General features: G+C 51.7%; 1 protein-coding gene across 4 annotated transcripts in view; it reads right to left on the bottom strand.

Moving 5' to 3' along the window:
• The window catches only part of LPIN1 (lipin 1), a gene marked incomplete at both ends in the record, with an annotated part of 115,791 nt that extends 97,463 nt beyond the window's left edge, over positions 1-18,328 (bottom strand). For all 4 annotated transcript variants that reach the window (XM_079721366.1, XM_079721367.1, XM_079721365.1 and 1 more), the window contains one exon: positions 18,248-18,328. In XM_079721366.1, the coding sequence (XP_079577492.1) occupies positions 18,248-18,328 (81 nt within the window). The remainder of the gene's footprint in view (positions 1-18,247) is intronic.
• Between the last annotated feature and the right edge of the window lie 8,760 nt (positions 18,329-27,088).

Raw genomic sequence — 27,088 nt, forward strand, 5'->3', positions numbered from 1 at the left:
GAGGCTGGGTACCCAAAGACAGGGTGGAGGTCCCTGTTCTGAGGGGTCCCAGGCCCCCACCACCAATGCCTGCTAACCTGAGAACCAGGTAAAAGAGAGCATGATGACGGGGCAGGCGCACAGGGAGAGTCACAGGGGAGTGACAGCCGGGCTCAGCTGTGAAGGTGGATGGGGGTCTCAAGGCCAAAAGGGGGAAAGAATCCCTGCAGCGGGGAAAGGGGCACAAGGGCGTCACAGCTCGGAGCAGCAGCCCCTGGTGGCCTGTGGCTTGATGCGGGGCCAGGAAGAGGCGCCCTGGGCCCAGGCCGAGCTGGCCGCGCTGCTGCGGATGAAGCTGCTTTGCGCCCGCCTCTCCTGCTCTGGCTGGAAGGCCCGCAGCCTGCCCCAGCCTGTGCAGCAGGCCTTAGGGACTCAGCAGGCTGTGCCGCACCAGGGACGGAGTGAAGCCCCTGTTAACGCATCACCAACCTGCCCATCTCCCCTGCTGATCCACCCAGTCAATCATGAAGTACGCTCTCCCTTTGTTTTGCCTGTTTATCGCCTATCAAAGCCCCTCTCTTCACCTGATTCCCCTGCTGGCTGCTGCCCGTTTCCCTTTCCCTTTCCGGCAAATGTCTCTGAAGAGTCGTTCGTGCTTGTGTTCTTCAGTTGCATCTTCTTGTTCTCTCCTAAACCCGCGTCAGGGGTTCCCTGCCTCCCCCACTGTCTCACCAGGACTGTCCTCGTCAAGGTCACCAGCGGCATCCAGGTTGCTAAATCCCGTCAACATTTTCAGTTCTTAATCATGTTTTTGATCCATCAGCAATGTTTGAGGGCTTCCCTGGTGGCACAGTGGTTAAGAATCCGCCTGCCAGTGCAGAGGACACGGGTTCGAGCCCTGGTCCGGGAAGATCCCACATGCCGCGGAGCAACTGAGCCCGTGCGCCACAACTACTGAGCCTGCACTCTAGAGCCCGCGAGCCACAACTACTGAGCCCGTGAGCCACAGCTACTGAAGCCCGCGCGCCTAGAGCCCGTGCTCCGCAACAAGAGAAGCCACTGCAATGAGAAGCCCGCGCGCAGCAACAAAGACCCAACGCAGCCAAAAATAAAATTAATTAATAAAAAAAAAACACCAAAAACAACGTTTGACACAATTTCTCACTCCCTCTTCCTTGAAACACTTCCTTCTCTGACCTCCAGGACACCAAAGGCCCTTGTCTTTTCTTCCTGCTCCAATGTTAGCTCTAGGTTTCCTGCAGGTCTCTCCTCCGCCCTCCAGGGACCACTTTGTCCCTCTTCTCGAGCTGACTGACTCTCTTGGTGACCTCATCGAGTCTCGGGGCTTTAAATACCTACAAAAGGCTCGCGACTCCTGAGTGTGTATCTCCAGCTCCAATCTCTCTCCAAAGCCCAGAATCATATACTCAGCTGCCTACTCGTTATCTCCCATTGTGAAATCTAGCAGAATTCTCCAACTCAGCAGGTGCAGACCTCCACTGACCCCCATACCGCTCTGCCTGCAGCTTCGCCCCCATCTTGGGTGATGACAACTATAGACCTTCAGGGGCTTGGGCCACCTTCTCTGCTTCTCTCACACCCATATCCAGTTCACCAGGAAATCCCGATGGCTCTGCCTTCGGGATGTGTCCGGGCTCTGGCCACTTCTCACCCCATTCACTGCTCTCACCTTAGCTGGAACCCCCTTATCTGTCTTCTCATTTGCCGCAGTGGCCTCCTAGCTGGACTTCCTGCTTCTCTGAGCCTACAAACTGCAGGCCCAGACGTCAGAAGACATCACTGCTCTGCTCAACTCAGACCCGGCAATGGCCAAAATAAAAGCCAAAGTCCTCATAACGGCCTGGAAACCCCTAAAAGCTCCCCCTCCTCTCCACCCCCACCCCTACCTTGACTTCATCTCCTGATGCCCCACCCCCCTTGCACTCCATTTCAGCCTCTTCCTGGTCCCCAAAGGTTCCACCGTAGGGTCCTTGCACTAGTTATTCTCTCCACCAGGAACACTTTTTCCCCCAAATCAAATGACCAACTCCCTCATCTCCTTCAAGTCTTTGCTGAGACACCACCTTCTCTACAGGCCACCCTTGACCACAGTCTGCCTCTCCACCTCAGAATCTCTGATCCTTGTACTGTTTCATTTTTTTCCATTGCACTTTTAACCTCTAGCACATTAGATAATTTACACACTTATTACACTTACTGTTTATGGATTGTCCAGATGTGAACTCCCTGAGAGCGAGGCTTTATTTTTTAGTTGCTTTGTTTTGGTTTTGGTCAGATTTGTTCACTGATGCGTCCCAAGTTTCTAGCACAGTTCTTGGCATATAATAGGCTCTCAATAATTATTTTTGAGTGATGGAATTGAATTAATTATAGTCTCATGACTGCCTTGGACCTTGGTTTTAAGATGCTTATTTGATGGGCAGCAAAATCAAACCAATAAACCATATGATGTCACAGATGATGGGCTGTCATGGAGATTCACAGATGGTGAGAACACGATTGGAGAGTGGTGCATAGAGCACTTCAACTGTAATAATCTTTTTTAGTTTTTAAAGGAGTTGTAGGGACACAGATGTTCATTATATTATTCTCCATAACTTTTATATGTATGAAAGATTTCATATTTAAAAAAAAATAACAGATATTCAGCAAGTTAGCTGTAACTACTACGTGCTCAGTCCTACGCTAGGTGTTGGGCTGGGGAGCACAGAGAACGCTGGTCCTACCCTCCAAGAGCCTGACACGTACAGTGAGACAACACAGTAACTTCCAGAACATACGAGGAAGACAGTCCAGGATTCATGGGCAGATGAGTGGTGCTGACACTCAGTGGCACAGAAGTTCAGAGGGCCCCGGGGACCTTCACAAAGACAGGAAGCTGAGGTCAGCTCTGATGAGCCACGGGAAGGAGAAAGACTTCGTGGAGAACAGGAGCTGTAGCAGTGCGCTCTCGCAGGAAGCTCGTGTGACAATAACAGAGCATCTGACCCTAGAAACATCTGTCAACCTCACCATAACTTTTGCATCCGTTCACGGGGTCACTTGTTCTATACAACCCACAAAGTCTTCTCTGTTTTGAGGATTCTATAATTCTGTGTGCCAAAATGACCAATTCACTCAATGCTAGGCACTGAGCGGGCAGAAATTTTTTTAATGTGTAGCCCTTGCCTCAAAGACTTCACAGTCTAATATGGGAGTCCGACATTAGTTCCCTTAACAACCTTGAGAAGAAGATACAATGAAGATGAGGAAACTGAGGCTCAGAGAGACGCCAAGGACAAAGTACAAACCCGGCCTCCAGGAGCTCCCATTGCAGGGCTGGGTGCCCAGGTAAACAAGAAGCACCATTCTCGGTGACCTCTCACACTCTGATACGCCTCTGAGCCAGCCAGAGGGCTCCTGTTAAGAAGGCAGTTTATGATCCTGCCGGCCTGGGGTGGAGTCTGCGAGTCTGCACTTCTGATTAGTGCCCAGGCGATGCTGATGCTGCCGCTAGTCTGAGGACCAACACGGGGCTCTCGGACTGCTGACCAGACCATTCAGCAGAGTGCCTGGACCATATTTAGATCAGCCTAGAATCTCTAGATCAGTGCTTCCCAAACCTGTCAGCACATCAGAGTCATGTGGGCAACTTGTTAATGCCAACAATTTGATTCCATAGGGATGGCATTTGGAATTCTGTAGTCTTTAAAAAAAAAAAAAAACAAGTTGCTCAGGGATCCTGGTGCATAGTCTTTTCCAAAAACGACTGTCCCAACTCACCTTCCCAAGACCCCAAGGACCAGCTCTCCCTGGCTCTTCAAATGTCTCTGACTCTCTAGCTCCACCTGCCGGATCCATGTTGTCTGTCACAATGACCTCAAAACTTCCTTCCATTCACAGCTGGGCTCGAGTCCGAGAAAGCCTCGGGGGTATGATCTGTATAAGGAAGCCTGGCCCGCGACCCAAAAGAAGATGTCTCCCCCACTTTAGCTGGTCTCGATGCCTTAAATTTCTCAGGCTGCAACATAATCCCAAAGTCTCAGGGCCAGGATCCTATTTACCTCTGTATCGTGGGGCTTACCCAAGGGTACAAAAGATAGACCTAGTAAGTGGCAGTAAAATTTAAATGAAAACTTTGAACTAAACACTGCCCTTTCTTCTATTTTTATCAAAGGAAAACATTTGGAGAAGAGCAATTTAAATGAGTTTCCTCCTGTGGTTTTCCTCTGGGACACAAAGCGGACAACACCAGAGCCCTGGGTGTCTCGGAGGAAAGGAAAAGAGGGGATATGGGAGAAGGAAAGGGGGTGGGGGCCTCTGCAGGGCACTGGCTGTTTGCTAAGCACTTTACAAACACTACGACTCAGCATCTAAACCTGCTTGCTCATCAGAATGAACTGGAAAAGTCACTAACAGTCCTTCTTCCAGGTCCACTCTAACCCGCTGAATCAAAATCTCTAGCGGGAGAACCCAGGACCTTCTCAAAGCTCCCAGGTCATTCTGGTATTTAGGAAGCATGCATTACATCGTTTAACCCTCACAGCAACCCATTTTACAGATGAAGCCACTCTAGCGCAGAGGGACGTTCTGAAGTCACACGGTCCGTAAGCGCCAGAGCCAAAGCAAGGAGAAGGAAGTGGGACCAACCTTTCTGGCGGCATTTTCACAGAAAGCTGAAACATTCAAAATCCTGGCAGGACTAGTAGGCTATGACTTTTTACTTTGAATATGCCGGTGTTCCCTTAGGATACATAGTGAGTCAATGTTCCCAGTAAAGGCATGTTCACCATGTAGACTTTACCCTGCATGCCCCCAAGTGAGTCATTCTTAGTGCTAAAAAGCCAGGGACGTGGACAGCCTGGCAGACACCAGAATCCACAAAAAATAAACCTGGCAAAGAAAATGCTTTCTTTTTCATAGAAGAGTTAGGTTGGCAGATCAGGAGAATATCATACACGCGCATGTGTGCACACACACACACACACACACACACACAAGGGTATTAAAGGTCTGACCAAGGCACTTGATAAAATCTTTCATGATGCCCCTAAAAGATAGGATGGATAATTTGGGTTAGGTAATATAGTAATAAGTACAGCTAGTTAAACTAACATTCCTGAGGAACGTGGAAAGGAAAGCAAGTAAGTCAGATTTCCAGATGTAACAAAATCAGTACACTGGATAACGATTAAAGCACCAAAGGACTCTGACAGGTCTAAATCCAATGAAATGACGTTTAAGACAGATAAACTAAGACCCAAAAAGTCAGTTGTGCAACTGGTAGATAGGGAAGGCTTAGCCATCCGCAGTTAGCTCTGAATGCTTTGATCTTAGAAAACAGTAAGAGATATATAAGATCTAGAACAAGGAGGCGGGGCCATTGTACATTGCGCTGGTCAGATAAAACTTTAAGAAGGACACTAGCAAACTAGAGTCTTCCCAAAGAGTCCAAGTGGGTGTCGACAGAATCAGAAATCATGTCTCACAACAAAGAGCCAGTGGAAGGAACTGAGCATGTCTAGTCTGGAGAAGAAAAGACGAAGCAGGGTTGTGAACGCTGTCTACATACCTTGGAAAAAAGACATAGTCACTAAAAAATATATATATATATATATAATATAAAAAATATTATACATCATATATTTATTGTAAATTTTATTATACTTTATTATTTATTTATATATTTTATTTATCATAAAAATTATTATATTTATTAATATATTATTATATATAAATAATATATTATTTATATATAATATAAATAATATATAAAAATATTATACATCATATATTTATATTTAATATATACATCATATATTTATATATTTATTATACTTAAACCTATATATTTAATGCACAAATACATCTTAAATATATTTGTAATTAAATAAATATAGATATATTTAATACTTTGTTAAATATATTTTTATTTATCTTTGTTAACTATATTGATTTTATTAACACAGCTGACCCTTGAACAATGCAGGGCTTAGGGGCACTGACCCCCGTGCAGTCGGAAACTCGCATAGAACTTTGCAGCTGGCCTTCTGCATCTGCGGTTCTGCATCTGCGGTTCTGCATGGGCAGATTCGGCCAGCCGAGGATCGCATCGTAGGATGTATTTATTGAAAAAACCCTCACATAAGTGGACCCGCAGAGTTCAAACCTGTCCTGTTCAAGGGTTAACTATTTATGTTTTAATAATAAGATTCATTTTATTAAATATACATACAAGACTGATTCTGGGTAGCACAGGAGGGTCCAGCTGGAGGCAAGGGTTAACCTTACAAAAAGGTGAATGTTGTTTCCTAAATGCTGCCCTGCAGTTAAGCTGCCCCACCTCCCACCTCCATTCGCGGAGCTGCTTCTCTCCCCCAGATCCTGTCAGGTGCTAGGAAACCAGAGAAACACAGCAGAGTTTCTGTCCTCAAGAAGTTCACCACCCAGTAGGGAAACAAGGCTGCAGAACTAACTGATACAATGAAGTCAGCTCTAGACTGATGGATACAAAGTACAACCGGCACCACAGGAAGGCGGAAGTCATTTGCTCTCCGAGAGTAGACAAGAAGCTTCACTAAGAAAGTGACCCAGGAATTGGGTTTTGAAGGGCAGGTAAGACCTCGCTGGACAAAGAGGGAGGGAGGGAACTTCGTGAACAGGAGGCAAAGGCGTGGAGGGGGTGGATTTGGGGAAAACTTGAGAGCTCAGCGTGACTAGAATTGTGTTTCCATGCCTGGATCACCAGGGGAGCTTCTAAGAAAACAGAGACACGGGGAGCTAAACCCCACAGATTCTGATTCTGTATTATTTGGAAACCCCGTGAGTCTGATGTCCAGGACTGGTAGTGATGACAGGAGTCCCATGAGGCCAGCTGTGAGTTTAAGACTAGATTAGGTGACAGCCAGCAAGGCCCCTCCCTTCCCATCTAACATTCGAGAAGCCCATATACCAAGAAGTGTTCTCTCAACCAAAAAAATCTCCCAGGGCGGGACCCATGGAGAACAGTGTCTCTCCTGCTAACCCCACCTCCACTGCTCCACCGCCAGGTCACCCCAGGAAGAGGCATGGAGCACCAGGGCCAGTTGAAAACTGACGGTCATTCAAGTGAGACGGTCCCTGCTGGAAAGTCAAATCTCTAACCCTAAGCAACAGGGCTGAGCAGAGACACGAAGCTGGGAGACTGGCTCCCGTGAAAGTTAGAGTTCATTCCTGCGAAAGCTTCCAGAGAAAAATAGAAAGGCAGCATTTCCGGTGGAGAGGGCAGATCTTTAGAAGCAAGCCTAATGGTTTCACCGCTGGTTGTGAGACCTCAGGCCAGTCACGTCATCTCTCTAAGCGCCTCTGTGTGTAAAGTGAGGCTAATAATCCACACACATGGTACTTATGAAGACTGATAAGACAAAAGAAAAATGCTTCATCGGTTGCCTAGCATACAGAAAGCACTCAGTAAACAGCCACGACAATAATAAACCTGGACATTTATCATTTTGAAAGCACCTTAAATGAGCCATAAATTGCGAATAACTCGTATGTTTGCAAAAATACTATCCTACCAGGTGGCCGCTCAGTGTTCAGCCTGTAAGACTTACTGTTATTTCTTGTTCCATCTGGTGACCTCTTACCTGTTTGGCATTTCTAATTGGACAACACCTAGAAACTTGAGCCCATCTTGCTTCACCTTTAAATGTGAAGTGTCCACCAAATGTCTATTAATAAACTAAGTTTCTGCCTGGGTCAAATCAGGGGAAGTCACTAGCTAGCCCAAGTCCCCACTTCCTTTACCTTGAGCTCCTTTGACGTTCACATCCCCTTAGATAAAAATAATTCACTCAAGAATTTCAACAAAACTCTCTAATTGTTGGCCAACATGTTTTGTATATTGATTCAGTTTTCATTTGTCCCGCACTTGTATGGAGCAGAGAGGACGTGGTCCCTCCCCAGGTATGCCCTGTCCTGGGTCCCCGTGTCACAGCGCCCTCTAGAGGGCATTTCTGGGCCAAGACACGAAACGACAGCAGTTAGATGCTCCCTAGGAAGGGCTGCGCTTTGACGGAGTAAAGGAGGCACGTGCAGGGCCCGATGGATGTAACAGGACATGGAAACAGGGTCCCCCAGCCATGGCTCCACAGAAGGGCTCAGCGCACCCATCTGAAGTCCAGAGACTGTCACTCCATTTTGCTCCCCAAAGAATTCCAGGCTGTGATTCCAAGATGGTCCACTTGGACGGACCACAGGAGGTTACCTCTCCCTCCAGGGGGTTCAGACTATGCTGCGTGAAGCCCTGGGTGACAGTGAAGAGAGCGAGGGCGGGGCCAAGGTGGTGGCTGATGTGGGCGCTTGAGAAGGGAGGGCACCAAACTCGCCACCTTGGCGTTTCACAAGTTGTCCCATTTTTACTTCATTTACAGGGAGGGGTCTGCAGATATTTTCATTGATAGCAAGGGCTCCGTATCGGGGAATGCAAGTGCTGAAAATCGTGGTCAGGCCCAACTCCCCGGGCCACAGCTGGCACACAGGGCCCCTCTGGAGTGCGGAGTGCAGAGTGCAGAAAGCGCACCCCTTTGGATGAACAGATTTCAAAAAGGTGCCCCTTCCTCCCGACTGGCACAGCCGCCCTCAGTCCCAGGGCCCAGCAGGCTTGGTGAGCGGAGTGCAGGTTGGCTTTCCGCCCCCGGTTGCCCTGGAGCCAGCACTCTGTGCGGACCGCACACTGCAGGACCCTACATGGCAGCCCTGCCGCACCCTCATTCTACAAAGGCACCTGATGAGGCTTGAGGAATAGTGAGCTTAGCTCTGCAGAGTGGGCACTCCTGTGCCTGCAGCTGCACAGACAGGGTCTCCTTGTGGTCTGCAGACGGCCCTATGGGGGCGGAGGCACAGCTCCAAAGTGACAGCAGGCCTGCTCAAAGCCACACTGTGGCTTAGAACCTAGACCTCCAGATGATTCAAATTCTTCGTGTTCCCCTCCTACCGAGAGACTCTCATTCTCTTCATCCTGGTGACAATAAAACTCTTCAAAAGTTCAGAGGCGCCCTCTTGCCCCCCCTTGCTGTCCCCGCTGAAGATGTCACATTCTTCAGCCCCTCCCCCCACACTACAGACCAACCAACGAGGAGTGCCACGTTCCCAGAGCGCCCTGCTTTCCTGTCAATCCTGATAAATTAAGAAGACATTAGGTATTTTTATTCCAAACTTTTGCTTATTGTTTGCTTATATCCTTTAACAAATCCAAAAAGGATCTAAGCAGCTAGGGAAAAAAACTCAGGTAATCAAACTGTTGAAGACTACGATCAAAAGCCACACAATGGGGCTTCCCTGGTGGCACAGTGGTTAAGGCAGGGGACACGGGTTCGAGCCCTGGCCTGGGAAGATCCCACACGCCGCGGAGCAACTAGGCCCGTGAGCCACAACTACTGAGCCTGCGCATCTGGAGCCTGTGCTCCGCAACAAGAGAGGCCACAACAGTGAGAGGCCCGCGCACCGCAATGAAGAGTGGCCCCCGCATGCCACAAGTAGAGAAAGCCCTAGCGCAGAAACGAAGACCCGACACAGCCAAAAAATAAAAATAAATAAATTAAAAGAAGGCTCAACATTAAAAAAAAAAAAAAAAAAATGCCACGCAGTGGAGCAGGATTTAGAATTAGGGGAGGAAGTGGAGAGAATTATTCCTGGAATCTAGTCTCAGAACAATCCCGCAATTGGGCACTTAGCAAGGCTCAGCCCCCAGGGCACCCAGGGTGAGGGGGAAGATGAGAAACAGGGCTCTTGTCTGACAGAAGGACTTATGTCGATTCATCACCGTTAGACCGCATCCCAACCATACACCCTACAAGGAATGGATTTATGGCATCTCACACAGGACAGATAACAACAGAAGCTAGCGTCCGACCACCGGAGCCTCAAGAGCAGGCATCTTCTAGATCACTCGCGTGGGATGGGTATGATCTTTCTGGTGAGCATACGCTCTGCTCACGGCGCCCAGGTGGTGGCCATCCACCCCAGTCCTGTGCCTTTAAACCAGGCCGGCTCACCCCCCAAAATACACCACACAGCCTCTGTCCAGCAGCCAATATCCACTAACTTCAGGCATTCCAGAATACCTCACCTGGGCGAGACCCTCTGGTACCACCCTTTCCTATGAGCCGTCTCCTTTCCCAGAGTCTTTCCTTCCTGACGGTCTGGTCTTTGCCTCCCATTTCACCCTTGGGCCTAACTACAGAGCAACCTCTGAGATTTCTTGTTTTTTGTTTTTTTTTGGCTGTGTCACGTGGCTCGCAGGGATCTTTGTTCCCCGACCAGGGATCGAACCCGCGCCCCCTGCAGCGGGAGCGCAGAGTCTGAACCACTGGACCGCCAGGGAAGTCCCTACAGAGCCATCTCTCAATTGCTTCTAGGGCCCACCTACTCTCTGGTTCCTCCCTCTCCAAGTGCGTCCCACCCACCCAGGGCAGAGCTGTGGGTGATCACACAGTAAGTGCTAGCAGTGGGATCCGGGAGCCTCAGTGCGTAAATGAAGACCAGACCAGGCAAAAGCTCGCCATCAAGTGATAAAGACCTGGGGGTTCTCACTTTGTCATTTCATTCATTCACCTGTTCCTTCAACAAATGCCAAGCACTTGCTGTGTGCCAGGGACCAGTCTTGGAACAACTACAATGAAAGACCGTGTGTGCCAAGTTCCAAAAAGAGGATGGGGGTTGAGGATGGGGGCATCACTTTCAGCTGGGGTTTCCAGGCAAAGGCTGCACCTGGACAAGGCCTTGAAGGATCAGTGGACGACTGACGGTGGCAACCCCTCCCCCAGGTTCTCTACTAGTGGAGTGCTCAACTGTCACCTTCTCAGGGAGATCTGCCCTGACCTCTCCATCTAAAAGCTCGTCATCCTCCCATCTTATGCTCCCTACTTTATTTTATAACCCCACTCTCCATCTGGCATATAGTTTACTTTTTATTTGCTCATTCTCTTCTCCTCCACCTAGAATGTAAGCTCTAGTGGGGCAGGGATATTCGGCCCTTTTATCTACTGCTTCATCTCCAGTGCCTAGAAAGATGTCTGCCACATAATAGAAACTTAATGAGTATTTATTACTAGAATGAATAAATGAATAAAGAGAGAGTAATCTTTTATTACTTTTGTTTGGAGGAGCACGGGTGATTAGTGACATAGAATTGTCAACTCTTTATCTTAAGAAAGAAGGAAGGAAAGAAGGAAGGTATCTACTATAATAATGATATCTACTATAATATCTATATATCTATATTATAGATCTATAATAATATCTACTATATAATCTCATAAAGGAAAGATACTTTAACCTCCCCAAAGTGGGAAGCGCATTCTCTCGGGATAACTAGTAGTCTTTCCCAAGAAAAGGTCACATCAACGCATACGTCACACAACATTGTCCTAGTCTGTATTTCCACTGTGAATCACTGAAACCTTTGGCACCGTCAGCCGTTCATCCCCAACACCTCCCAACCCTCCAGCTCTGGGTCACAGTGATTCTTCCTTGAAAAAACGACAAGATGTCCACATGCCCCTGGCTGGCCCTTGCTCCCCAGACATGCCTGCTCACGTGGGGATCATTCTTGACACTGAAAAAGGGTAGGGTTCCAGCTCCAGAAGCCAGGGCCACCCCCCGGATCAAAGAGAACCAGCATGACACCAGCCTGTGGTTCATGAACTTTACAGTTCACGTTGAATTTTCAGTGAAGTTATACTTTTTCCACAGCTCCTTCTACTGCATCTTTCATGCAGCTGCTAAGAGAGAAATAAAATAAGTCTCCACAAACCTCACCCCATTTACCTTCACAGTAAGCTAGCCAAGGCGGTTTATTAGCCCCGTTGTAAAGATAAAGAGCCCGAGGATCAGAGAGGCTAAGAGCAAGTTGGCGGAGGTGGGAAAAGGGGAGGCACTGCAGGCGCAGGGGTGGCCCCGCCTCCACCTTCTCTCCTCTGCACAGTCCGGGGGGCGGTGAGGGTCAGGGGCCAGGAAGTGTGCACCTGCAGCTCTCCAAATCAAAAGCTGCTCCAGGCCTCTTTTCTCTCTTTCTCCCTTCTCAGCCCCCCTTCCCAGCCCTCAGGTTCAGCTCCAGGCCCACCTGCCACAAAAAGCCGACTTCCATCTCTGAACCTGGCCGTCCTCAGGCTCCAGACCTCACCGTTCAAAGCATAACTAGCCAGCTTTCTGCCACATAATCTGACATTTTAAAATATGAGAACACAAAATTAGACGTGATGTGTGTTACATGATAGACGTCATCTCACGTAGTTCTTGCCTCGCTGGCTATCGTTTCAGTTCGAGAGCACGTGCTCTTCTTCTGCAGCCCCGCAGGGCCTAGAGCAGGCAGAGCGGATACCCACGAGTTCAACTGCATCTCTAGGGAGTCCTACAGTTTGCGAAGTGCTTCAACTCACATAACTCATCTGAGCCTCCCAGCACCAGGCAGGGAAACTGAGCCTCTCAGAGAAATGACCTTGTCCAAGGTCAGATAACTAGTCATTTGGAAAGCTGGGCCCTCAGCCCCGGTTCTGAGACCCTGGGTCCACAGCTCTAGGGCACCTCAGCATTTTGCTTCTCAATAGCACGAATACATGCGCAACAAAACTTATTGTTGGCAAAGAGTGGAGCCCTCATCATGTTCATACTTTTAATGTAAATGCATTCAATTGATTATACTTTTGGCAAAATAGAGAGGGGGAGAACAAAAAATAATATGTTCAAATGTGCATGGCAATTTCTCTTGCTGTTTTCCAGAGAGGAATGGGATAGAAGATGCAGATCTGCTGTTTCCTCACTGTCTCACTTCCCAGGAGGATCTTAGGGGGCGAACATTGCACATCACGTGAGTTTACAGCGTTCCAGGAGAGAGGTCACCTGGTGACAAAAAGGCCAATCATGCAAGGCTTGAGAGGGAATGGAAATCTGCTTTAAGGCTGCGGGAAACAGGGCCTGTGTTGGATTTAATAAGAACCAGCACTCGTTCTGTGCATACTAAGTGCTTTATGGCTTTTAACTCATTGAGTTCTCACAAAATCCTTTTTGCACACAAGGAAAGGCATCTACGAAACGTCAGTCACCAGCTAGCAAGCCAGAGAGCTGGGCGTTGAGCCCCAACAGAGAAGCTATTTAATCTATTCCCTTAGTTTTTCTTCTAACATGGCAAGGCATGGTGTCTGCAGGAGCCAGCATCGGCAGGGAACTGGACCACACACAATATCTGCCCCTTGCACTAACGCTAGATCCTTCTTTGCATGAAACACAGCGCTACCGCACAAAGCCCTCCACCCGCTCTAGCCCCGGCTGGAGGGGTGGGGGAGATGACTAGGACCCCTAAGTGTCAGTGAGAAAAGACCTTTGGGAACAAACTGCGGGTGAAGGGATGGCCCCAAAGCCAGGCACAGGTGTGGACTTACAGGTGTGGGCCAGGTAGAGTGATGACCCCACTCCAGAGCCAAAGGCTACAAGTAATTACATCAAGACAATAGGTGTAAATCCGACTGACCCAGGCAAAGGCAGCCGTGTTAGGAGGTGTAGCGATGCCAAGATGGAGACACCCTCACTTCCCTTGGAGCTCACCGCTCAACGGAAGAGAAGAGGCTGTAAATAAGTACGAGAACGGAACAGGCGGTGGGGGAGGGGTGCCAGCTGGAGTCTGAGTTTAAAGGCAGGGTCTCCTGCACTCCAGTTCCATAAAGGGAAACAAGATCTGTTTCCATCAGAAACATACAGAACATGAAGCCGAGAAAATTGACGCATTACCTGACACGAGGGAGGGGGCCCTCAACCTTAAACACTAACTGAAATGTTACAGAGATGGTGGCATGGGAGCCGGGCCTTAAAGGATGAGTAAGTCTGGGATCAGTTGAGAAGGAAGGAACAGCATCTCTCTCTGGGCAAGATGCAGAATGTATTCCAACAACAGTTTGCTGCTGGGAATTCCCTGGTGGTCCAGTGGTTAGGACTCTGCGCTTTCACTGCCCGAGGGGCTGGGTTCAATCCCTGGCCGGGGAGCAAAATCCTGCAAACCACGCGGCACGGCCAAATAAATAAAGCAGTTTGACGCAAGGAGTTAAATCACAAACAAACGTAATGGCGAGGAATTCAAATGGACCCAGTAATCACTGATTTTGCTGCATTGAGTTTCCGTGTTCATCCTAAGTTTCTGACCCTAGCTAAAGTTCCATCTGCCTCATGGTTGCGTTAGGAGGCCGCGGTGGTTCTCCTGTGTGTAGCGGCAGAGTACCGCCTCCAGGGGGCGCTCCAGGCCTCCCCTGTGACTTCACTTGAAGGGGGATCGGGTGGGCCCAGGACACCGAGACAAGTAGCAAAGAAGCCAAAAGCTCTGCTTCCCGGGTGCGTGGGGATGGCTTCCTAGTTTTTCTGTCTCCGCCTCCCCATCCACACACACCCAGGGGCCTGGTGGTTTCAGGCTGATCCCAGACAGTAGCCTCTTGGGAGCCTCCCTGGACCAGGTGGGCAAACATGTGTTTCAAGTCGGCTGGGGGTCTAGGGAGAGGTGGACTCTTTCCCTGAGTCTGTCTTTCCATGCCCTCACCACAGTCAGGGGTGCAGGCCCCAGAGGTCCCTGAAGAAAGGAGTCCAGGAGGGTATTATCTGGCTTCTGTCCAGGCTTCCGGTCAGCTTTGCCAAAGGAATTTAGGTAGCAAACATGTGCTCTGAGCAGTTGAGGCCCAAATTCCAGCCCCTGCCCAAGTCTCAGGGGCTGGAGGTGGCAGGATGGGTCTGGGGTCCTGACGGCCACCTCCCTGGAGACCCAGCTAACACGACTGGCTCAGCGCCTCTGAAGAAAGGCACTTGCTGTGCAGCACAAGGTCATGATAGGAGAAACAGAACCAAGAGCAGGAAGGTGAGGCCAGCTTTTGAGAGGCCTTGAGTGTTGAGCCAAAATGTCTGGACAAAGACGCCCTCAGAATTCTCTGTATCAGTGGACACAGGGGTCTGGATTTGTGCATTTCCTCCTTACAGTGCTAAGATCCATGGTCCAAATGTGAATGATTTGATTTCTCTTCACTGTGATATTTACAGCCCAACCTGTAACAAGCTATCTTTTTTTCAGGTTTAGGTGCTATTATGAATAATAGCTACCATTTACCCAATACCTGTGATTATTATATTATTAGGTATTGTAAGCCCCATTTTACAGATGAGAAAACTAAGGCTCCAGTTAATCAAAACTTGTAAGGGGCAAAACTAGCGCTCGAGCCCCATGGCTCCCGCCTCCCCCACCCCCAGATTCACGCTGGGTCCCACATATTTGGCCCGTGACTGTGTGCTTTCTTTCACAGGCTGGGTGCCTGACCAAGATGAATGTCACCATGCACGCCCCAGCTAAGGAGAAATAAAATCCCATATGGCCTGAGGAACAAAACCTTCAGACTTAGTTTTAGGGGAACGCCCTGTACCGCAAATCCCAGGCTTCACTCAGGCTGAGCCCTTGGCTTAGAAGACTCCACCCACCATGTGCTCTGTTTATTGAAATCCTACCCTTCGCCAAGGCCTGGTTCCAATGTCAGCTTCTCAAAGACGCCTTCTCCAGCCCTGCCAGTAGGAATTCCTCCTGATCTGTGTCCCCATGAACTTGGCAGCCGGCTCAGTGCAGACCCACCCACTCAAATTCCGCCTGGACTTCTTGTGGGTAGAGACTAGGTCTCACCCATCTCTGTGCCCCATGGGGCTCTGCACACACTCAGGGCCTGGAGATCACGCTCACAGTCTCTGGGAAGGGTTGTGGCCAATGTTCAGGTAGCTGGTGCCAACTTAACAGGTGCCTCCGAGGGCTCAGCTGCCAGCTGCCCTTTCCCAACCCTAGGAATGAAGGTGCCCCATGGTGGCCGAGCCACTTTTACCCTTCCCACAAGCAGCCAGCCCAGCCCGGGCTCCTGGCCACAGCAGCTGTGGCTCCCGCCTCTCCCATCCTGCTTGGCCAGCTCTCTTGCAGCCTCCTCCTAAGCTTTCCTGCATGGCAGTCTGTCCATCTGGGCATCTGCTTTAATTTCTTGCTTTGTGTTCCAGTTCTGCTTTGCTGAAGCCCGACTCTGGACCTGGCCCTCCTTTGTCCTCCCAGGGCTGGACCCAGCCCCCAGCAGTGGAAGGAGGCCAGCTCTCTCACTGGAGCCCAGTTAGGCTCCCAGGATCCCCACCCTGCAGCCACCCTTCAGCACAGCAGGTCAGAATCTCCCAGACGTGGGCATCAGCCCGAGCCAAGCCCAAGTTCCCAAGCCCATTTAGACCCCGCACCCAGGGGTGGACACGCCGCAGGAGCCAGCGGGGTCCAGCAACCCGCCCACCCTTCACCTGCTCCTGCCATGGATGCCTGCCTCTCCCAGGGAGGACAGTCACAGGCGCCACGCAGCGGGGGATCCAGGCCACAGTGGGACAGCCAAGGGGCCTTTGAGGTTTTCAGAATCAAGCACACAGGGCAGTGTAAGGGTTGAAATAAAAAGCGACTAGAGGCTTTGAAATCCTTTCTGTGGCTTAACTCTAATGAGCCTTCAGGGAAATGAAGCACGACCTCTGTTTTCAGAGCTCCCAGACTACCTCCCGAGGGGTGGGATGACTGGCATTTTACTATCTTATTTACACTTTGCTGTAGATTCTAAATCTTCTGTAATAAACATACTTTTATAACCAGGAAGAAGAACTGATAAATCCAAAGACATAAGCAGAAAGCAGATATCGTCAAAGTTTCCTCGGATCACAGCGGCCGTAGGGTACCAGGGGTGACAGACAGGCTGGGCTGCCATCCTGTCTCCGTCTTCCGCCGGCCCCAAGCTGCGGCCGGCCCCCAAGCTGCGGCGGGCAAGTCCCAAGTTCAAAGCTGCAGCGTGCTCGGCTGTCAAATGGGAATGACAGTGTCGGCCTGGGCTGCACAAGAGAGACACCCACGGTAATAAAACTTGCATCCCAGGGCCGGGGAGACTCGGTCCCAGAGTGGGCCTGGGAGAGGTTTCTGAGAGCGCTCCCCACGTGGGAGAAGTAGGGGCACTTCTCAGGCAGCACGGGGCTGCCCTGTCCAAGAGAGATATTCCAGGAACGGAAATGAGACACAGCCATCTTAATCCCCAACTAACCACAAAACCGTCCCTTTAGCCAGAGTGTGGGTGCCACGGATCTGCACAGCGCTGCTGAGGAAGGCCCCATTCCTGTCCTCAGCCTGCAGAGGGAGGCTTGTTGACCAGTCTCCTCTGCAAGCATCTCTCCACCCAGGAAACATCGGCCCAAAGGGCGAAGCGGCAAATGGTGGGAACAGAATCCAGATGCTCTTTCTCTCTCAGCCCCCCGCCCCAGGCCCCTGGCATTTTGACCCGAGCACCTACAGCAAGGTCCCTCGGCCCTTGCAGGGAAAGGAGCTGCCCTGCGGGGGGAACGTGCCTGAAGTGCAAGCGACAGTTGCTTTGGGGAACCAGCAGCCAGGAGGCTCTGTCAGCCCCGAGCACGCCACACCCTCACCCTCTTCTCGGTAGGGAACAGAAGGCCCCAGGCTCTCTCCGTCTGCAGGGCGTGTGGAACCCTCCAGTGCCGGCCCAGCCTCTGCAGCTGAGGAGCATCACAGGTGTCCCAGATGCCGTTCGGGGTGGGAGATTAACACCCTGTCTTCACTGCAGCCAAACCTCCAGCCTTTGGAAGAAAGGACAAGGCCTGACTCTAGCCCAGGCTCCATCCTCAGCCCCCACTTCCACTTGGGGTTATGTGAACACCCTCTGCTCTTGCTTTGGGGCTTTAAATGAAAATAACTACATTTGAACAAAGCCTTGGCATCTAGGATGAGATCCAGAAAAGGCAGGACGGTGCAGCCACTGGCTTTGGAGCCCAGTGGCACTCACAGCACACACGTCACGCTCTCTGAGACAACCATGCTTAAATGACTGTGTCGGTCCAGTAACTTCAACACTCAGGGCCTCCCTCCTCTCCCGCATGCAGACACAGAAGACAACAAGAGGTCCCAGCACTGTGCCTGGCGAGCAGCAGCCCTTAAATAACTCCCTGTCTTCAGGCTCAAAGCAATCACTATTTCTCTCCATCCAAGGCAAAGAAAAAAGCCTTCGCTTCTTGAATAAGTTCTAAACCCTCTTCTATAAATGCAGCCTCCATAGCAGGGGCCCGTGGGCAGCAGCTGGTCCTGTCACTCAGTTAAACAAGTAGGAATGCACAAATCCTCAATGAGACCCTCAGGTCCCATCAGCACTCCTCAGCTGGGGAAGGAGGGGGTGTGGTTTGCAAGTGGCCGCGCCCTGGCCCTTACCCATGACCAAGGTGAGTCCGGGCGGCTCTTGCCCTGTGAGGGCTCCCAGGTGGAGCCGCAGGCGCGGTCCTGTTCCTCCATGGCCAGGCCCGAGGGATGCCAGCTGCCTCCTCACCCAGTGCCGGGAGAGCAGTGTCTGCAGCAGCTAATTTCAGGAGCTGGGAGGCTGTGCTGGCGACACTGAGCCCAGAGCAGGCGGCTTCTCTTTACACCCAGGAGCCTGGCCAAGTCACAAGGCTCAGGAAAAGAGCAGGGGTGCTGAATTGCAAATCCTCTCCCACCTGGGGCTGGCTAACAAAACAACACCGGGACACCTCCCGTTCCCTGAAGGATGCAGAGATTTCCCATAGATCCCAGTTTCTCTAGACTTTTTGAGAAGGACACCCGGTGAGGGGGCATGACCCCTGCTGGTCGGCGACTGGCCATTCTCTCCTCACCAGCTCTGAGGAATCAGGAGTAAGACTCAGAGATTGACTAACTTCCCCAGGGTCACAGCAACAGAGGACAGAACTGGGATTCAAACCCACGAGCGCTGCTTCCAGAGGGGATTTGAGGGAGGGACCACCTCACATGCTGCATGCAGAAACCTTGCAAAAAAAGCTGTGCAGATCATTTCTTCACTTTCTATTCACTTTCTTCCCTGTGCGTCCCCCCAAAGCTACGGGGAATCCTTTCTCTCCGTGCCTGGGCACCCCTCAGGGAGTCAGGAAGGCTGGGGTCGGTGGCCTCCCTTCCCCAGTGGGCCACCACCGTCACCTCCATCATGCTCAGCAGCAGCATCGTGACCATTCGCTGGATTTGAATGCCCCACGCACACCAGGAAGCTGTTTTCTGGTACGTATTTTGCATCTAAGGTTATGGAAGTCAAATAAGGAGCGTGAAGAGCTGGTCTTGGGTCACAAAGCGGGAAGTGGACAAAGCGGGAAGTGACAAAACAGGGTCAGCCTGGTCCCACACGTGGTGCTTGAAATGTGGTTCTCATCCTTCCAGGAGTCATGGGTTTGTGCTGATGGGGCTGGGCTCAGAGGAGCGCAGGGCAGGAGGGAAAGGTGTTTCTGGGTGGGGGGGAGGGGGCGGGGGGGGAGGGGAGGGGAGGTGAAGGGGAGGGGAGGGAGGGGAGGGGAGGGAGGGAGGGAGGGGGGAGGGGAGGGGAGGGGAGGGGAGGGAGGGAGAGGGGGAGGGGAGGTGAAGGGGAGGGAGGGGGAGGGGAGGGGAGGGAGGGGGAGGGGAGGGGAGGGGAGGGGAGAGGAGGGAGGGAGGGAGGGGAGGGAGGGGGAGGGGAGGGGGAGGGAGGGGAGGAGGGAGGGGAGGGAGGGAGGGGAGGGAGGGGGGAGGGAGGGGAGGGGGAGGGAGGGGAGGGAGGGGAGGGAGGAGGGGAGGAGGGAGGGGAGGGGAGGGGAGGAGGGGAGGGGGAGGGAGGGGAGGGAGGGGAGGAGGGGAGGGGGAGGGAGGGGAGGGAGGGAGGGGGAGGGAGGGGGAGGGGAGGGAGGGGAGGGAGGGGAGGGGAGGGAGGGAGGGAGGGGAGGGGGAGGGAGGGGAGGGAGGGAGGGGAGGGAGGGGGAGGGGAGGGAGGGGAGGGAGGGGGAGGGGGAGGGAGGGAGGGAGGGGAGGGGGAGGGGAGGGGAGGGGAGGGGAGGGGAGGGGAGGGAGGGGAGGGGAGGGGGAGGGGAGGGGAGGGAGGGGAGGGGAGGGGAGGGGAGGGGAGGGAGGGGAGGGGGAGGGGAGGGGAGGGAGGGGAGGGGAGGGAGGGAGGGAGGGAGGGAGGGAGGGGAGGGGAGGGAGGGAGGGAGGGGAGGGGAGGGAGGGGAGGGGAGGGAGGGGAGGGGAGGGAGGAGGGGAGGGGGGAGGGAGGGGAGGGAGGGGAGGGAGGGAGGGGGAGGGAGGGTGGAGGGGAGGGGAGGGGGAGGGAGGGGAGGGAGGGGGAGGGGAGGGAGGGGGAGGGGAGGGGAGGTGAGGGGAGGGAGGGGGAGGAGGGGAGGGAGGGGGAGGGGAGGGGAGGGGAGGGGAGAGGAGGGGAGGGAGGGAGGGAGGGGGAGGGGAGGGGAGGGGGGAGGGGAGGGGAGGGGAGGGGAGGAGGAGGGGAGGGTGGAGGGGAGGGGAGGGGGAGGGGAGGGGAGGGGAGGGGAGGGGAGGGAGGGGAGGGAGGGAGGGGGAGGGAGGGGAGGGGAGGGAGGGGAGGGGAGGGAGGGGAGGGGAGGGGAGGGGAGGGGGTCCAGGTCACGCTGCAGGCATGCATGCAGAGGCTCCGATCCAGTTTGACAGGGACTGAGGGGAGACAACCTCCCTGACTCTTAGCACAGAGGGACCCCTCACCCCACGTGTCCTCCAGAGCTGCTGTCCCTACAGCCTGTGATGCTAAGACCAACCACCTCCTGAAGTCTCTCAACTCTGCTCCGTGGGCCGAGAAGCACCTTTTCTGGTCCTCCACCTCCTCCCCAGCCAGGCCTTCTCCCATTCCACTCGCTTCACTCTTCTTCCTCCTTCCCTCCGGAGGAGACCCTGACCAGGAATCCATCCGGAGCTGTGCTGAGAGCGGGCGTGGGCGAATACATGAAAGCTGCCTGGTGTGTCCTATCTAACACGATGGGTATAATGACTTCCCTTTGCAGGCTGGGGGCCGGTGGCTGCCCTGGCGCTGCACCTGGTAAGGAGCAGGGAGGTCCCCAGCCCCCGGCTTCTGCACTCCCAGGTCACCACGGTCCTGGCCACACTGTACCGCTGGTCTTCCTCCCACTGAGGAAGAGCAGAAAAAGCAGGGAGACCCCCCCGCCAGCCCGCCCCTGGAATGGCTCCCACACGTCCTCAACGGAAGGGAGAAGACAACACTTTAAGACATCTATACTGAGCTGGGTCCCCACCACTCCTACTAGTTTTAATTCATCCTGTCGGGATATTTTGAGAACCTCATGACTGACGAGGGATAAGACTGTAATTATACCTGGTCACAGTGAACATTTAGCCTAGAGGCACAGAGCCACACAGGAGCAGTCACTCTGCACACAGCACACCGGCGTCACTGCATCCATCCTGAGGCGCTATCACATGGAGCCTCAGGATGAACGAGGGGGGGGGAGGCGTGGTCCTCGGGGCTCTGGGCCCAGGCGGGTTTCTCAACCCGGCTGGCAGGGAGGTCAGGCTGATGCGTGTCCTGCTGCTACATCAGGCCGCTGACAGCCAACACTGGCTTGACTGGCGCGTCTAGAGATGGGGACGTGAGTGTTGACTTGGCTCCCGGAAGCTCCATGTGATGACTGACCCTCGTCATCTGAGTCACACAGACCTGGGCCCTGGGGCTGACTCGGCCCCTGGAAGCTGTTCTGACTCAGGCCTTTAAGAAACTTTGCTTCCTTATCTGGGAAACACAGGGATAAAAATAGTCTCTCCATCATAGGGCTGTTGTGGGGATACTGAGGCCAGGCACGGAGAGCCCTTGACACAATGCCTGGCGCGTATCAGACCCTCAAAAAGCCGTAACAACTATTCATCCTCACAGTAACTTTGAGGTGGGTATTAATAGCTCCATTTTACAGGCGGAGAAGTGGAGGCTCTGTTTTATTTTGTACTTCTGTTGGCTACACTCTCCAACTTGTCCTCCACTGGAGCTTCTGAGGACTCCCTCGCTGCCCCAAGGGACCACGGCCAGGACCATGCTGCATTGCCCCTGAAACACTGCCCCTGCATGCTCTTGGCTGCAAGAATCCACAGGGCACTCCTTTCTCCCAGACTGCCAGGCCCAGGGTCTGGGGTCTGGGAGTCTCCTGCGAGGCCCCACAAGAGCACCTTGGATGTTCCCATTTCTAAACCTTAGCTCATGCTATGACCCCTTCCTGGAATGCCTTTCCAAAAGTGTCCACTTTCTAGGTCCACTTTCTAGGCCCAGGTCAAACTGAATTCTTCCTCCATGGAAGAATTAGAGTCCATAGAGTTCCCTGATCTCTCCACTCCATAAGGATGTTTCCGTGCTTTGACCTTCGAGAAAAAGGATGCGAGGTTGGAACTGACATGTCTGAGCATCTTCCATGAGCCAAGTGCTTTTCTCACACATATCATCTCGAAGTCCCAAGGTTAGGTGTTGTCATTTCCCAGATGAAACACACTCAGAGGAGCTCACCTGGCCAGGAAGAGGTGGAGCTCAGAATCCTCACCATCCACTCCCCTTATCCGACACTTAGCGTGTGCGGGGGCAGGTGAGTTACCTGTGAGTTTATGTCTCGTTATGTCAACCACTGTAGGCACACGGTCCAGGCCTAGCTCCAATAGTACCTCACACAGTAGGGTGACACAGCACGTGAAAAAGTCACATCTGCTTTTTTAAAATTAATAAACAATTTTTTAGAGCGGTTTAGGTTCACAGCAAAATTGAGCTGAAAATACAGTTTCCATAGAGTCCCTGTTCCCACACATGTACAACCTTCCCCACTATCAAAATCCCACACCAGGGGGGTACATTTTTTACAATCAGTGAACCTGTACTGACAGATCATTATCACTCAAAGTCCATAAGTTACATCAAGGTTCACTCCTGGTATTTCACATTCTATGGTTTCGACAAATGTCTAATGACATGTATCCACCACTGGAATCATACAGAGGAGTTTCACTGCCATGAATGTCCCCTGTCCTCAGCTTGTCACCTCTCCCTCCCTCCATGTCTTTTCATGACTTGAGAGCTCTTTTTTTTTTAGTGCTGCATAATATTCCAGTGTCTGGATGTACCATAGTTTATCCACTCACCTACTGAAGGTCATCTTGGTTGCTTCTGAGTTTTGCAACTATAAATAAAGCTTCTATTAACCTCTCTGTGAGGGTTTTTGTGTGGACACAAATTTTCAGCTCCTTTGGATAAATGCTAAGGAGCACAACTGTTGGCTTGTATGGTAGGAGTATGTTTAGTTTTGTAAGAAACCACCAAACTGTCTTCCAAAGTGGCTGCACCATTTTGCATTTCTCACCAGCAATGAATAAGCATTCCTGTTGCTCCACATCCTCACCAGCATTTGGTGTTGTCAGTGTCCCAGATTTTGGCCTTTCTAATAGGTGTCTGATGGTAGCTCATGTTTGTTTTCTCTTGCATTTCCCTGATGACACATGATGTGGAGCAACTTTTTATGTTTATTTGCCACCTGTATATCTTCTTTGGTGAGGTGTCTGTTGAGGTCTTTGGAGCATTTTTTTTCTTTTTTTTTTTTTTTTTTGCAGTACGCGGGCCTCTCACTGTTGTGGCCTCTCCCGTTGCGGAGCACAGGCTCCGGACGCGCAGGCTCAGCGGCCATGGCTCACGGGCCCAGCCGCTCTGCGGCATGTGGGATCTTCCCGGACTGGGGCACGAACCCGTGTCCCCTGCATCGGCAGGCGGACTCCCAACCACTGCGCCACCAGGGAAGCCCTGGAGCATTTTTAATCTAACTGAGCGTTAAGAATTCTGTGTATATTTTGGATAACAGTCTTTTATCATGCACATACACTAGATTGGTCAAGGTCGTAGCTGAGAACAGATGGGAGACTGGAGCTGGGTCAAGGCCTGACAAGGGAGCTGTTTACAAGGATATGGAGAGGGGTGAAGAAGACTGGCAGGGGGTGGTGGCAGGACCTAGGCCAGCCAGGGGAGGGGCAGAGGCCAGGCCCCTCAGGAGGGGAATCAGTGACCTGAGGTGTATGGGGCAGGGTATCGGCCTCCAAAGTGTCCAGGTCCTAATCTCCCGAACCTGCGGCTATGTCACACTACACAGGATACGTTACATCTTCTGCCTCCCTCTCTCTGTCTCTGTCTCTGTCTGTCTCTCTGTGTCGCCCTCTCTCTCATCACGCACACAAACACACACACACAATGACTCTCTGTTGTTCTCATGAAAGTAAACTCTGTTCCTCTGAGTCAGAAAACCCCACCATGACTCACTCCTGGAGTGAGGGAAACAGGGAATTAACTGTCTTTTTTTCAAGGTTCAAGTAGCAAATAATCTCTCCGGGTCATCTGTCGGCATCAGGACCAAAAGCTGATTAGGGATCGGAAATTGTCTTAGTCTGCTCAAGCTACAGAACAGCACACCAGAGGCCGGGTGGCTTCAACAGCAGAAATTTATTTTCTCACAGTACTGGAGGCTGCAAGTCCAAGATTCAGGTGCCAAACAGATCTGGCTCCTGGTGTGAGCTCTCTTCCTGGCTTGCGGGACATCTCCTCCTCACCGTGTCCTCATGTGGCAGAAAGACAGAAAGAGACAGAGAGAGAGGGAGGGAGGCAGTTCTGTGATGTCTCCTCTTATACGGACACTAATCACCCTTATGACCTCTTTAACCCTGATGACTTCCTCACTCCACATAGTCACTAAGGCTTCAACAGTTGGGGAGGGGGGACACAGTTCAATCCATAGCCGAAGCCCCCGGGATGGGATCCTACAAGCAACAGGCAAGAAAGTCAGGAACCTGAGCGCACAAAGCAAGCAGAAAACCCTGATTCCTGGCCTCAGAGACCCCCTTGCCTGGCCAGGAAGCCTTGTCAATACTTGACACTACTACCCGGACAGCCCAAAGCAGAGCAACATTCCACCTCTGGCATCCCTGGACTCAGAACTGCTGCGCTTCCATAACTGCCCACCCCTGGCAGCGCCCTCCAGCACTGAGTGGTTCTGAATTATTTGCTGCACAATTAGAGATGGAGGAATTTAGCCTGGTCTGTGGCTAAACAGGAAAGCCAAGATTTTGATTCTTTTTTTTTTTTAAGTCAGCAGGCAGCTTTCTTTTATTTATTTTTATTTTTTATTTATTTATTTTTGGCTACTTTGGGTCTTCATTGCTGCGCGTGGGCTTTCTCTAGTTGTGGCGAGTGGGGGCTGCTCTTTGTTGTGGTGCGCGGGCTTCTCATTGCGGTGGCTTCTCTTGTTGCGGAGCACGGGCTCTAGGCGCACGGGCTTCAGTAGTTGTAGCTCACGGGCTCAGAAGCTGTGGCTCGCAGGCTCAGTAGTTGTGGCTCGCGGGCTCTAGAGCACAGGCTCAGTAGTTGTGGCGCATGGGCTTAGTTGCTCCGCAGCATGTGAGATCTTCCCAGACCAGGGCTTGAACCCGTGTCACCCGCCCTGGCAGGCAGATCCCTCACCACTGCGCCACCAGGGAAGCCCCAAGATTTTGATTCTAACATAGACAGTGGGGGATATCAAGGATCAGAGTCTTCCAATACAGGCTGAAACCAGTCTTGACACAAGTGATGTTTTCATTCAGAGGCAAAAGTAAGTTCTCGTGGGTATTGAAGAAGCAAGCGCTAGTCTCAGAGCATCTATACACAGATACACTCTCTAGGAAGAGTTTCAGGTTAGCGGGACCACGCATGAGATTTACAACCAGAGGGTGCATCAGTCATTCTCCTCTGTCCCCCTGGGTGAAGACAGAAACTCCAAGCCCTCTGCACACGTCTGTAAGGGGAACCCACTGGGTGCGTCACTGGTGCTGAACCTTCCTCCTCACCCATTAACTGCATTTCACCGTCCTCCTCTGACCTGGCTGGAGAGGCCCAACCACAGAAGATACGAAGGAAATTCTCCTCTTTCTACATGACACACAGGATTCTTGCCTAGAACTGTCCTTAAAAGGCAACAATACCTCTTCATGTCTTTGATGGCGTGTCCTGGAAAACGGACTCACTCCCAATAGCACCACCAATGAAAAACCAGAGACGGCCCCCTTTTTCTTGGAGCTTCTCTACCTCAAAAGAGTCAAGAATTTAACTCCTTGAAGTGACAGCCTGGGAACTCCAGCCCTGAAGATTCCTATCTGCTCTGTGCTCTAACCCAAAGAGATGAGAAAAACAGATCATAGTATTTTTCATTCCTCCTTTTCAGAGAGTAAACTAGGCTAAGAGAGACAGGCGGCCTGTCCAAGACACACAACCAGTGAACAGCGGAGATGAGACTTGGACCCACCTCTTCCGACTCCACCCCGGGGTCTCTCCACTCTTCCAGTCTAGACCTTGGGAGACTAAGTCCTTGGAGAATTCGTCCAAAGGGAAGCAGGAACTTGCCCTTTCCCAGGTCCTACAGGCCTGACTGAGCTATGTGAAACCCAGTAAAAAGTTAAAAATTTATTAATATTGGTTATTTGCTTTAAAGAAAATTTGTCTAAAACTCATATGTATGGAATCCTTGTGATGGACTGAATTGTGTCCACTCAAAACATATATGTTGGGACTTCCCTGGTGGCACAGTGGATAAGACTCGTGCTCCCAATGCAGGGGGCCTGGGTTCGATCCCTGTTCAGGGAACTAGATCCCACATGCATGCCGCAACTAAGAGTTCTCATGCCGCAACTAAGGAGCCGCATGCTGCAATTAAGGAGCTGGTGAGCTGCAACTAAGGAGCCCTCCACAACTAAGACCCCATGCAACCAAATAAATAAATATTAAAAACATTAAAAAATATATATATATATATGTTGAAGCCCTAGCTCCCAAAGTGACTGTAAGGTTATATATCCAAATGGAAGAATTAAATATCACTGGGCCATAACCACTTTGCTGAAGACAAAAAATCAGGAGACCTGGCTCTGGCTCTAAATGCCCGGGGATCTAAGGGTGAGATAAGAAAGCCTCCACAAGGGCCTTCCAGTTGTAAAGTTCTGGTGTTCTAGAAGGGCTTAGGAAAAAGACCAATGTAAGGTTTTGAAACATGCTAAACATACTTCTTTTCCTTGCTGACACTGCTCCATGACAATGACATTCTTTTTTTTTTTTTTTTTTTCTTTTGCGGTACGCGGGCCTCTCACTGCTGTGGCCTCTCCCGTTGCAGAGCACAGGCTCCGGATGCGCAGGCTCAGCAGCCATGGCTCATGGGCCCAGCCGCTCCGCGGCATGAACCC

This window comes from Hyperoodon ampullatus (genome assembly GCF_949752795.1).
Source record: "Hyperoodon ampullatus genome assembly, chromosome: 15".
NCBI classification, from domain to species: Eukaryota; Metazoa; Chordata; class Mammalia; order Artiodactyla; family Ziphiidae; genus Hyperoodon; species Hyperoodon ampullatus.